Source organism: Perna viridis, chromosome 2, assembly GCF_037379345.1.
Source record: "Perna viridis isolate PV_CMFRI_1.1 ecotype Kerala chromosome 2, ASM3737934v1, whole genome shotgun sequence".
Classification (NCBI taxonomy): domain Eukaryota; kingdom Metazoa; phylum Mollusca; class Bivalvia; order Mytilida; family Mytilidae; genus Perna; species Perna viridis.
Genome location: NC_142446.1, coordinates 33,728,682 through 33,741,362, shown reverse-complemented (window position 1 = coordinate 33,741,362; position 12,681 = coordinate 33,728,682). Strand labels below are relative to the sequence as shown.

Here is a 12,681-nt window from a genome sequence, read left to right as displayed (position 1 = left end):
TAACAAAGAACTGTGCAAAATTTTAAAACAATTCATTGATTAATTCTCAACTAATCATATGAAAACATGTATAGGATAAATGGGGGATGGTAAAGAGTGAAAAATGGTATAAAAAGTGTTTGAATTCAGCTAAAAATTGATCTTAACCTGTATTTCATAGTACTAAACAACTGTGCAAAATTAAAAAAAGAACAATTTGATCCGCTCTTCATTTGTAATCTGGAAACCGCGGGGAGACGGACGGACGAACGGACGAATACGCAACCGAAATTTTTTTTTCTGAGGGTAATAATACCTCACCACTACGTGTGGCAAAACTAATTACAGATACTTGCCCCAATTATCAAAATGTCGCAAACTTGTATCAATACTTGTATATTAGTGGCCGCATATTTTAAAAATATAAAACATTCACTGACTTTCACACTTTTATCCAACTACCCAAAATACGAAGTGCACATCTTCAATATGTTCAGAAAAAAATGTAAATATTTGAATGTACTAGTATTTAAGATGTCAGGATTTACAGAAACTAGGTATCCTGAAGGGCGACGGACTGACGGATACATACTCCTACAAGGTACGCGGTTGGAATTCCGTTCATCCATAGTCAGAAAATAGCTTGCTAGACAATCTCCAACACTGATGGAGTAACGGATTGACTGAAGGAACTATCTGACTCCCATACAATCTGAGATGCATGTGTTAGAGTGGTAATTAGGAGAGTTTGTAGATACAGTCGACTTTTGCAAACTAAGGTCATTTTTTCTAATCGTAAGTTTAACAAACAAAACAATAAAACGAGGAATACTGTGCAATTCACGTTAGTTTTGCTTAACTTATATATAAATATGTCTGTGAGTAAAGATACTTGCATATTTTTATTTGGCTTTTCTTGACCTTTCATTGAGTAAAAAATTAAAACGGTCAAAGGGTGCACCTACAGTAGGCAAGTGTAAAAATACGGTTATCAATATAAAATATAAATATAAAATTTCATTGTTTATAGTATCATGACTGACCCTGATAATTCACTACTGATGTTATTTATAGCGAAAATAACAAAACAAAAACAAAAAAAGAAAGTGCATGAAGAGTCATCTTTTTTACACCTATTTTCCTGAACAAAATAAATCAATAACAAAGCACTTATTATATATTTGTTGATTTTTGCCAAAATTCAAATACTCAAGTAATGAAAAAAAAATCTCATCTTTTGTCATGTTAAGCTTCCCTCCCAAGCATCTAAGGTTTCTGTTTGGATCTGGGGATTTTCAACATGTGTATTCAACAACAGATTCAGAAACTTATATATAGGGGTGGGGGTGTTCCTTACAATAACAAAAATATAAAGGGGGTTCTAAGCACTATTTGCTTCTTTTGCCTAAATAAATAAAAAAAATAATGTTCATTAATATGGAGTATTTGACCTCCACTGGATCCACCACTAAAGATCTCATCAAGAAAACACAACAAACAAGGCAACGATAGAGACAGTAAATCAATAGAGAGTAAAGTGTAAATATTTCATTCTTTTTATTTAACAATAACAGCAAATAGCAAAATTCATTCCAGACGAAATTATATTAAAGTTTTCTAATGCCTCCAACACCATGCTCAAAAAAGTTCTGTATTCCACAATTTACTTGTGCATTGCAGAATTCCTGGTACTTTGCCTATATCAAATGGCTCATCAATAACATTTTGCAAAGATTTATCACGATCTTTGCTATTTGTGTTGGCACTACTTTCAATTTCACTTTCAAGTTCATTGATGATTTTAGTATCACTTGCTTTTGACATTGACAGGTTTTTGCTTTCCTTATCAACTTCAATTCTTGGCATATGTATAGTGTCAGTGAATTCAAATGAAATGTCCCCATTTTTGTTAGAGTTGTCCAACGAAATGTCATTTCCACCCCTTAAATGATCCAATGACTCATCAACATTGCACAATGAGTTGTTCAATGAAAAGCCACTGCTACCTATTGAATTGATCAATGAATTGTCACTATTTCCCACTGAGTGTTCCAATGAATTATTATCATTGCCAAATGGCTGATCCAATGACATTTCACAAGAGTTCTTTAAAGGAGAAGTTTCCTGAACACCACTATCAAAAGAACAAGATTGCATTTCTAATGATGAATATTGATTATTATTACAACTTTTACATGTACCATCCTTTGTTACCGGACTAGAGTGGTATGATCTATCAGTCTCTTGCTCAGATCTTTTCTCAATGTTTAACTTACCACTGTCAGTCATTTGAGTTAAGTGACAAGCCTCCTTTTGGAGTTTTAAAATCTTGAAATCTCTATCATCTCTGGTCATATGACTAGCCTCACTTTGAAATTCTAGCACCTGATAATCTCCATTACCTATGGTCACATGACTAGCCTCTTTCCAATTCTCCATGTCTGATAAACAGATAATATCTTCCTGCATAGATATAGAATCAACAGCATTTGGGTTTATTCCAGTCAGGGACTCAGCAATAGTTTTCTTCTGATGATTTATGGTCTTTTTTCTTTTCTTCTGAAAAAAAAAAAACAAATTCAATTTTTTTAAGAAATCACTTTCAACAATGGAAGAACCTTAGTAAGCAATCTGTGATATAGTAGCAAATACTTCATCCAAGTCTGATGGAAATCCAGCAAAATATCTAAGCAATCATCATCATTAATGATTCCCTTTTCTGAAAAAGTGGCCTTACTAGATAATATCAATTACCAGTAAATCAAAGCATTTATGATTACCATCCCTTTATTCAAATTTGAAAATAATCCAAGAAAACCAGGTCACAATCATCATCTAGGATTTTTATCTAAGTTAGTAGTCCTCTCAATGGATTACTGTAAAATCAAACTCGTTCAGGTTTTTTTTATAGTTTCCAATACATGTATTTCATTTGTGTTCGAATGAAATCAGTTAAATGAAGCCCCGTCTATGGGACAACTTGGTGTTGACAAATGGACGAACAGACCAGCCAAAAACATTTTACCAACTACCAACCTCACTACATTGGGTACAGTATTGTCCTCCAATAAAGTGTACCCTTTTAGGTTAGTTAAGACACAATGAGACATTTAAAAATGTCAGATGATAATCAGGATTTTTCAGATAAAAAGTGATAAAGTTATTTTTTCGAACTCAAAAATGGCTGTCTTGCTCCCTTCTCAGCAACGACATTGTGTAATAAATTACTTGCACATGAAAAAAAAACACTTCTTCTATACTCAAATAATTTTCAAGCTCAATTTTTTTTAGAGCGAAAAGTGCAAAATCAAAATAATCAAGAAAGGAAGGAAAAAGATAAGAAAAAATTAAGAAAATAAGGAACCACTCGACAGACTGTACAGTAACCCAAATATCTAAGACCTGAATTCATCCTTTAATATAATATTATTTCAAAATGACACATATTCTAGCATGAACACTGAACATCAATACCAGTGTGTATACATACCTTTGGTGAAGGCTGACTTATCTGATGTGACAATAAGTGCTTCTGACACTTTTGCTGAAATAATCAAAGAGAAATTATGATTGTTGTGAGTAATTCAAAGAGGAAGTTTAAATTGTGATATTATGTTCAATTGTTGGGTACCAGATGGGTTAAACCATGGAGCACCTATACATTATATGATATCATTAAATCACTAACTAATAAAATCATTCTCTGAAAATGGCATTTTTTATCGAAGAATGAAGTTGTTATATTGATCCAACATGTGTCCTTCTCCCATGAAATAACAAAAATTTCTTTCTGAAGCAGATAGGAGATTTACTTTTTTCATAACCACTCGTTAAGAATAAGACTAAATTTTAAACTATATTATTGAATCTTAATCCCCAATTACCACAACATAAGGTCAAATCCAACCTGCACATTAATATCAAGCAGATGGTTAGAATATCTTAGTATTCAAAATTATTTGACCAAATATTAGAAGTTGTAAAGTACCATTCTGTGTCAGAATCAGCCCAAGTAATGGGTGTTACATCATAATTTTCAATTTGTTGGTCTTTTTTTGCCTCAGATGTATTCAATACATCAAAATAACAACTGAAAAGCTATTCAAATATCCTGAAGCATCTATGACATAGATATTTTTTGACTGTTTGCATAAGGAAAAAGTATTGGAAAATTTTCCTGTCATTCTTCAAGGGCAATAACTCTTACAAGGAGTCATCTGAAAACTTTTATCCCTGTAGACTTTTGTTGGCCTTGTAATAAGTGTCATTTCAGCAGTTGAAACGTTTTGGCTAAACACGATGGTTTCGGAGATACTACTGTCCAACCTCTATGTTCTATTTTTAGTAACGGCAGCCAAGTTTTCCCATGGATCAAAAATCCCCAGGTCTGTTCTATACAAGATACCCATAAAATCATTCATACCAGATTTGAGTCCAATTGGTCAAGTAGTGTAAGAGGAAAGATTTTTGAAAGGAATAACATTGAAAATAGAAAAAAAAACGTCAAAAAAGGGCTCCAATTCCAACATGGTGTAAAACGAAAATTTAACCACAGATACATGTAGATCTCATCATGCTGAACACTTCCCCCCTCCCCCTGCTCAGAATTTGGCTAAACCTAATAGTTTCGAGATAAATGCAAAAAACTACTGTCCGACCCAAATGTTCTAATTTTAGTAATGGTGGCTATGTTTTTCGACGGATCAAAAATCCCTACACCAGTTTTATGCAGGATACCCCAAAGAACATTCATACCAAGTTTGATTCCAATTGGTCAAGTAGTGTCAGAGGAGAAATTTTTTAAAAAAATTGTTAAGGGCGATGGATGTCATTTGATGGCAACAGCTCACACAGTCTTTGGCAAAGTGAGCTAAAAAGGCCAATTTTACCAACACCTTTACGCTAATTTCAGGAGGTCATCAGGTATAAATACTTGGATAATGCAATAAAATCTTCTTTTTCCTCAAAAAATGTTTCCTACATGCGCTACAGCTTATACACATTTAGCCTGATTCTTAGAGAAGTACTTAAAATTGTACACCTGGAAAGAAGTGGTACATTTCTTATCTTGCTTAGTAAATACGAATTCCCCTTAAAGGGCCTACAAATGAGCATAAAATAAACTGAAGTTTGAATTTCACCTTAGTAGTAAAATTTCTATCACATCCATCAAATTCACAATGAAACCTTTGGCCATCATGAAAAGATCTGATATGGGCTGTCAAATTTTTCTGTTCCAGATAAGTTCTCCCACAGTTCAGTCGTGGACAGGTAAAGACTTCCCGTTCCTCTTTGTGACTCTTCATGTGCTGGTGAAGCCAACTCTTTTGTGTGAAGGATTTATCACACTCTGTACAAATGTGAGCTAGAATGAAACATATTCAAATTTGCTCACAAATTTTGTAAATTGAATAAATTAACGATGTCTGAGGTCCAGGACCCTTCATCCTAGACCCTTCAATCCGCTTGACACTTTATTGTGAAATTCTGGTTGTCCTCAAGTGCATTGACTTGAAATTTGGAAAAGTCTTGGATTGTCCACTTTTAAAAGTAAATTTGAACCTCTGCAATATCATTTATTGTCAATAAATTATATGTGTAGGTAACTCTGGAACATTTTTATTTTGAAGTAAAAGGCATTCTTGACAAATAGGTTTTTTTATCAGTAACTTGCAATACTTACAAGCAGGACCATCAATCTTTGTATGATATTAAAGCAGTCCAATACTTTATCTCTGCATGATATTTAAGCAGAACCATCCTATATCTCTGCATGATATTTAAACTGAACAATACTTAATCTCTGCATTGTATTTAAGCAGAACCATACTTTATCTCTGCATGATATTTAAGCAGAACCATACTTTATCTCTGCATGATATTTAAACTGAACAATACTTAATCTCTGCATTGTATTTAAGCAGAACCATACTTTATCTCTGCATGATATTTAAGCAGAACCATACTTTATCGCTGCATGATATTTAAACTGAACAATACTTAATCTCTGCATGATATTTAAACAGAACCATACCTCATCTCTGCATGATATTTAAACTGAACAATACTTAATCTCTGCATGATATTTAAGCAGAACAATACTTTATCTCTGCATGATATTTAAACTGAACAATACTTAATCTCTGCATGATATTTAAACAGAACCATACTTTATCTCTGCTTGACATATAAGCAAAACCATATTTAATCTCTGCATGATACTTGAGCAAAACCATACTGAATTTCTCATTCTGACATGCTTCAAGGTGCTTTAGACCATAGCCATGGTAAAAAAGTTATTACACATGACCAACATTTTGTGCAACTCATAGGCCATTAATCTTTCTATTAAAAAAAATACGAAGAAGCTAGTCCTAATAGAACCATAATAAATCATAAATGGCCATCCCGTGGTATAACAATTATAAAATGGAGGGGTTTCAGTGATTTATTTCTTAAAAATATCATGATTACCTGCCAGATGATGTGTATGTTTGTGTTGTCTTAATTTGGTCCAGTTGTCAAACACTTCAGTACAACCCTTGTGGTCACACCCATAACCTATAAATAAAGACATTTTTTCTATAAAGTACAATATGATTATAAAAGATAGTTGCACTGAAGCAGAACATATGTGCAACCCCCTTTTTTGGGTGGGGGTGAGTTAGATTCCGTAAGGATTATCTTATACCAGTCCTTCTTACTAAAATTATAGAAACACAGGCAACAGAAAAATAAAAAACTGACGTAATTGAAAGTAAATCACACAGTAAAAAAAAATGTAACTAAAATCTAGATTTGAAGAAGTGGACTCCTTCTGTAAAGCAGAAGAAATTTATTGAGCAAGTACATGTATCTACTTTAAATTTGATTCTTTTTAAACATTCCTTTTAATCATTTCACCTGTTCTCAAAAACTAACATAAAATGTGGGCAAATTAGGAATCACATGTACACTTACAATGAAAAAAAAAAGGTTTCTAATCTAACAGAAATCTACCTCACTGATGGGTTTAAACAGAAAATGAGCACTTTCAATTAAAAAAAATACAGAATACAACTCAGGCCAATCAGGGTAAGAAATTATCAGATTTTACCATATGTGTTTGAAAATTCCATAATTTGCACTAGGATTACTGAAGATTATTTCATTCAGTTTGTTTTGAAAGAATCTATACATCACAGATGGTTGTAACACATCACAGGCCACATTGAAGTGCAAAGATTTGCTGTAAACAGTAGGTTATTTCAATTCAAAACATTTGATTTGAAAATCAAACGAACAGTGAGAAAAAGATTCAAACACCAGCTATCCTAGCACAAGATGAAATATTCTCAGGCACCCTTTGGTGAAATATATTAGTTCTCTAAATTGGCAAAGCCTCTTTTGAGAACCATTAAATCTTATCCCCTGCTGGCCGATATCTCCCTTTCTTGCATTTGCAAAGGAGTTGTGATTCATAATATTTATCGATGTTATAATGAAAATGTATCTTAATTTCTAAAGTTTTGTATATTAAAGGTGTACAATACCTGCATGTACTTTCATATGTTGCTTGAGTTTACTTGGTAACAAGAATCTTTTATCGCAATCTTTCATAGGACACCTGTAAAAGACAAAAATACATGTATGTGTACATAAACTACCAGTTAGTTTTGAAACAGTTGATTTCTATGCCACACCTTTGTATTTCACATTTCTATCAGATGAAATAAATAAATGATATTTTGATAAGAAAGAATGCTTAAGGATCGGTTTTAAAAACTCTTTTCAGTTAGAGTCAAAGTAGATCATACCTAATGTTTTTGCCTATAAATTTTCCTATTGTACCTCGTATATCATGTTGGATGAGCATACACAGGGATTTAGCCCGGATTTTTTTTTCGTAAGTCACTTTTGCGGACACGCTTTTTAGAATGACTTCAGTACATCATATATGTATTCTTTTTGTGACATTAAGTTCTATTGGTACATTTTGAATATGGTTGCCTAGAGTTATAAATAATTTATAATAAACATAATATCATTTTAATAATATATATCATTTATTTTATTCTTTAAAAATATTCCCTGCCAATTATCTCCCCCTCGAAATAATCTTTTACAACTTACATAAATGGTTTGACTTGAGTGTGTTCATATTCATGTATAGACAACTGTTGATGTTTGTGGAATGATCTGCCACAGTCTCCATATGTGCACTAAAATGATAGAGTATATAGTTCATTACAATGAAGACTTGAACAATGAGTGAACACTACTTGTTCAATGCATACAATCATGTATTGATTACAATTTCATTTGTCACAAGTTAACAATCTAAGAGTTGTAAACTATCAATAAATTTCTGTGTGTAATAATATAAGTACAATGTATGAGGGTCTAACTACACTACAGCAAAGTTGTTGAATGTTGTTTCATAAAACTAGAGGATGCATAATACTGAAATACACTACATTCAACATGATTTTTCACTTAAATTTTTTTCTTCAATCTAGACTGACATTGATGTTAAACTCTTTTTTTTAAAGAACTTTCTTTATAATTTTCTGTGTAAACCAAACTCTGAGAAAATGGAATTTCACTCTAAACCAAACTAATTTTCAAAGACCCGTAAAATTTCCTATTCAAACTGTAGTATTTTACCTGTCTAAAACAAATCATGTCTATTTGGAATTCAAAACTCTATCTGTATCCCTTCCCTTAATTAATAAGTATTGTTTTAAGGATTTGTAAAAACCGACCCCTGCCAATCAAAAGTTAATTATTACGTTAATTGAACTTTGACACCTCGAGCTAAAGCTAAATGTTACCTACAGCCATATTGATCGCTCACCTGTATTTGATGAGCTGTCAACAGGCAAGTTTATTGTGGGTGAATGAATGAATTAATAAAAACTGATTTAAAGTTATATCTTTTGTAAAACTGATTTAAATTATCTAAATTGTCTGAAGAAGAATCATAAATTCAAATTTTTAAAAAATCTCGGACATGTGCAGTTGATAGATTACACATGCATAATTCACATTTACCTCTCTACCTTACAATATGGTTAAACTAACATTTTAATTCTTATCTGTCATGTAATACCAATTCAGTTTACAACCACAACTAAGTGGTTGAAAAATCAATTTACTTTTCTACCCTAATACCTGTCCATCATATTATACATGTATTAGAATCTTCTGTAAACTTCCAATTTAATTGGAAGACCAATTTTCTTCCCAAATTGTCAATAAACTCTTTATAAAAGCATTTTAAGGCAAACAGCAGTTTAATCTGGTCATAACATTATGAATCTTGGTCAATTTGCAGTATAAAATTACTGCCAGTTAACGCTTTATGACCTTAAGAAGACCAAAACTGTCTGGTTGTCAGTGACACTGAGAAAACGGAACAAAGCATTGTCTCCTTGCTGTTTGGTTTGGCCAGTTTTTACTGTAGTGAAAAGCGCTACAACTTTAGTTTCCACATCATTTTCTTTACTCTTCACTGAAATTGGTGTAAAATTCTTTTAATGTTGACATTGGGAATGAAATAAATAAACCAATTTACAATGTATAAGCATTTTGAAGTACAGGTCCAATTATTGTTTTTAAAAGGGCGCTCCAGGCAATTAATAGCTTATTTTTGCAAAAATTTGCATAAAATTAACAAATCTTTCCAATCACCAGAATCCCTGGATCTACCGCATTAACTCAAATGTGTTGTTTGGAGACACAGGGACTCATCACACTCCAGTCTATTGTGCTGGATAGAAAACTTATTAAAAATTCAATGCTGTTAGGAAGGTAGTTTACCTGGTACATTTTCTTTTCATGTTTTCTTTTGATGTGTCGATGTAGAGACTGTTTAGAAGAAAATGTCTGATTGCAGTTTTCTTCCTCACACCTAAAAATAAAAGATAAAATTGTGTACAAAGAAAATTAAAATATTTAATCAGGAATGATACACTAAAGTATGAAATGTCATGTGTATGATCCAAGTAAGAGTACAAACAACATTTTGGAATTTTGGATATCAATATCAAGCTGATCATCTAAAAAATGTAAAAGTGAGGAGCTAAAAGGGGTGTATATAACACATGCATGAACTAAAATAAAACATTTTCTATTCAGGTTCACATTTAACCATGTGAATTTCAAATTAACATGAAATACTTTAATATCTAGGGTTGATTTCAATAGCTATTTAATGTACCCCTTTTTGAATATTAAAGTTGGCAGATGTCAATTGTATATGTATATGTACCTGTACACAGACCATAACAGAAAACACTTCATTTTGTTTTAAACTCAGAGGGAAAATTACTCCTTCTTTGCAGAACATTTTGTCTGGACCTAGGCCTTCCTACATGTACTTATATGTAACACAACCAAGCAATTTTTTTTTTCAAATTACCATTCAACCTTTAAAGTGAATAATGGAATTAGTTTTCTTATCTATGAAAAAAATCATATATCATATAACAAGTAAAACAATTATGTCCTGAACACTAGGACACTCACAGAAATGTTTCTGTTACAGCAGTACCATGGGCAGTCTCTTTGTGTCTTGTAAGATGAGCAGATCTAGCATAACTCTTTCCACACTCACATATATATGGTTTCTATAATTAAAAAAAAAAACAGTATATCTAGTGTATTGTTTATACAAATAAAAAAAAAATTTGTAGTATGCATAACTGATCTCAAAATGACCCAAATAATCATTCTCTCTTATCTGTTTCTCTTCTACTCTTAAGGATATGAACACATCAAAAGAAAATTTATTGTCAGCTGTACCACAAGTATAAGTTACCAATTGGAATACTTTAGGTTTGAGGCTATTGTATACTGTTACACAGTACACATATCAATTAAGTTTGCTCAAATTTCAAAACAAACATGTATGTAATTTTGTGTCTTGTGTCTAATGTGGTCTTGGATATGTCAGAGTAGTTCCAATCAAATCACAAACACCCATCTTTCAGTGATTGAAATTTTTTTTCTACAATAATTGAGATTTAGAGTTGAATTTATCTGTATTTGCTTAATTTACATTGTAGCTAGTAGAAATTTTTCTTAAATTATATCCCAATCTTTGAAACTTTGTATCCCAGTAGTTTTTATTATTGCTTCAAAGCTTTGATAGATTCCAATGCAGTGTTCTGATTGACAAAAGTTTCTCAAGTGGTTCATGTGAACAATTTCAGACAATTTTTTTGTACATTTGAGAGTGAACTTATAAATTAGATATAAAACGAGTTATTTGAGAGTTGTTTGTTTTTAAAATGAAGTCATAATGAAAAAGGAATGTGTGAAATGTAAACAAAAAGAACAAGACCACCAATTCTCAAATTTTCTGGGCTGCCAAGCTTTTGAGGTACAAATGTGTGAGATTTGTCAAAAGCTTAAAAGATCAAAGGCAAAATACAATAGATCAAAGACAAATGCTGCCAAATCAACTTCAAAATGTGTGAGACTTGACAGGCAAAAATAGTACTGAATTTTCAATCATTATTCTGTTATACAATTATAAGTTGAAATCCCTTTTGGGATTCAGTGTCTGGACCTGTTTTTTTTTTTTATTTGGCCACCTTCTGTCTCACTCTCAGACTGAGGCACTGATACATGTACATTTTTAAATGATGTTTTATGTTTAAGGTTTAACTTATCTCCCAAGGCCAAGATATAGAACGCAAATACTTGTTTCTAACAACGGCTGATTTTCAAATATTTCTATTGGTTAGTAAACGGCAGTTGGCATTGATAGCAATAAATGATTGTAACTGGTTTGGTGCTTTCAGTGTAGACTACAGTGCGTCAGCAGATTCGAAAAAAAATCTACTAAAAATAAATGGATAACGTTTCAGTATCGGGAATACCTCTCCTGTGTGAGTTCGGAGATGAATTATCAACCTGTCTATTCTAGAAAAAGTCTTTTCGCAGCCTTCAAACGAACAAATATGAGTACACGTTTTTGACATTTTCGCGAGGACATTCCCGGCAGGGGAATGAAATATTAAGAAACATGAAATACTGAAATAACTGATAGCCAATCCGTCCCATTTTACGTCGCCCCTTCGATAATAATAGTTTATACAGTGAGAGTTTATTGACGACGTCACTTAATCAGTTCAACACGCTTTTTTACATGATGTGTAAAATCGGACCATTCACTCACAAAACCAATAAAGGTCCTTAAAATAACTTTTATGTTAAGTTTGTGAGTGAATGGTCCTATTTTACACATCCATGAATTCTGGAAAAAAACAGTGTTTAATCCTTATAATCCCAATACCTTACTATCTGAAATACATTTCTCTCTCATTTAGAGAAATTGACATCCGAAATTGACATTGCTAGAGACACTCCTATATAGCTTACATGAAGTAACTTCTCTCCTGAAAGCTATGCGCTTGTTAGAGAAACATATCAGACACCAACTTCAAACCGTTTAATTTTGACAAGCTACGATTCATCAGGAATCGAGTAACCAAGACACAGCAATCTGGCTTGCAATTTCAAAACATTCTTGTTGCAAAAAGTATTTAATGCGTTTGAAACATGGGCCTATACACTTTTTTGTACATGTAACAAGTAAGCATGATGTACACAAATGTTGAATAGAGCGGGGACTTATTTAGTAGTTCTCTTATAACATCTCACTTTTTAAGGACTAGCAGGGGCGTAGCTGCCTATATGCAAATACGCAGCTGG

The 12,681-nt window shown here is 32.4% G+C and overlaps 1 protein-coding gene across 1 annotated transcript; it reads right to left on the bottom strand.

The window, feature by feature from the left end:
• Window positions 1-1,519: 1,519 nt before the first annotated feature.
• On the bottom strand, window positions 1,520-12,001 carry LOC148624733 (uncharacterized). Its single transcript, XM_088567592.1, has 9 exons — window positions 11,847-12,001; window positions 10,489-10,589; window positions 9,781-9,871; window positions 8,092-8,180; window positions 7,512-7,585; window positions 6,454-6,540; window positions 5,121-5,344; window positions 3,470-3,523; window positions 1,520-2,538 (listed from the first exon to the last, which is right to left on the bottom strand). The coding sequence occupies exons 1-9, from the start codon at window positions 11,946-11,948 to the stop codon at window positions 1,618-1,620; spliced, it is 1,743 nt and encodes a 580-aa protein (XP_088423718.1). The 5' UTR covers window positions 11,949-12,001; the 3' UTR covers window positions 1,520-1,617.
• Window positions 12,002-12,681: the final 680 nt, after the last annotated feature.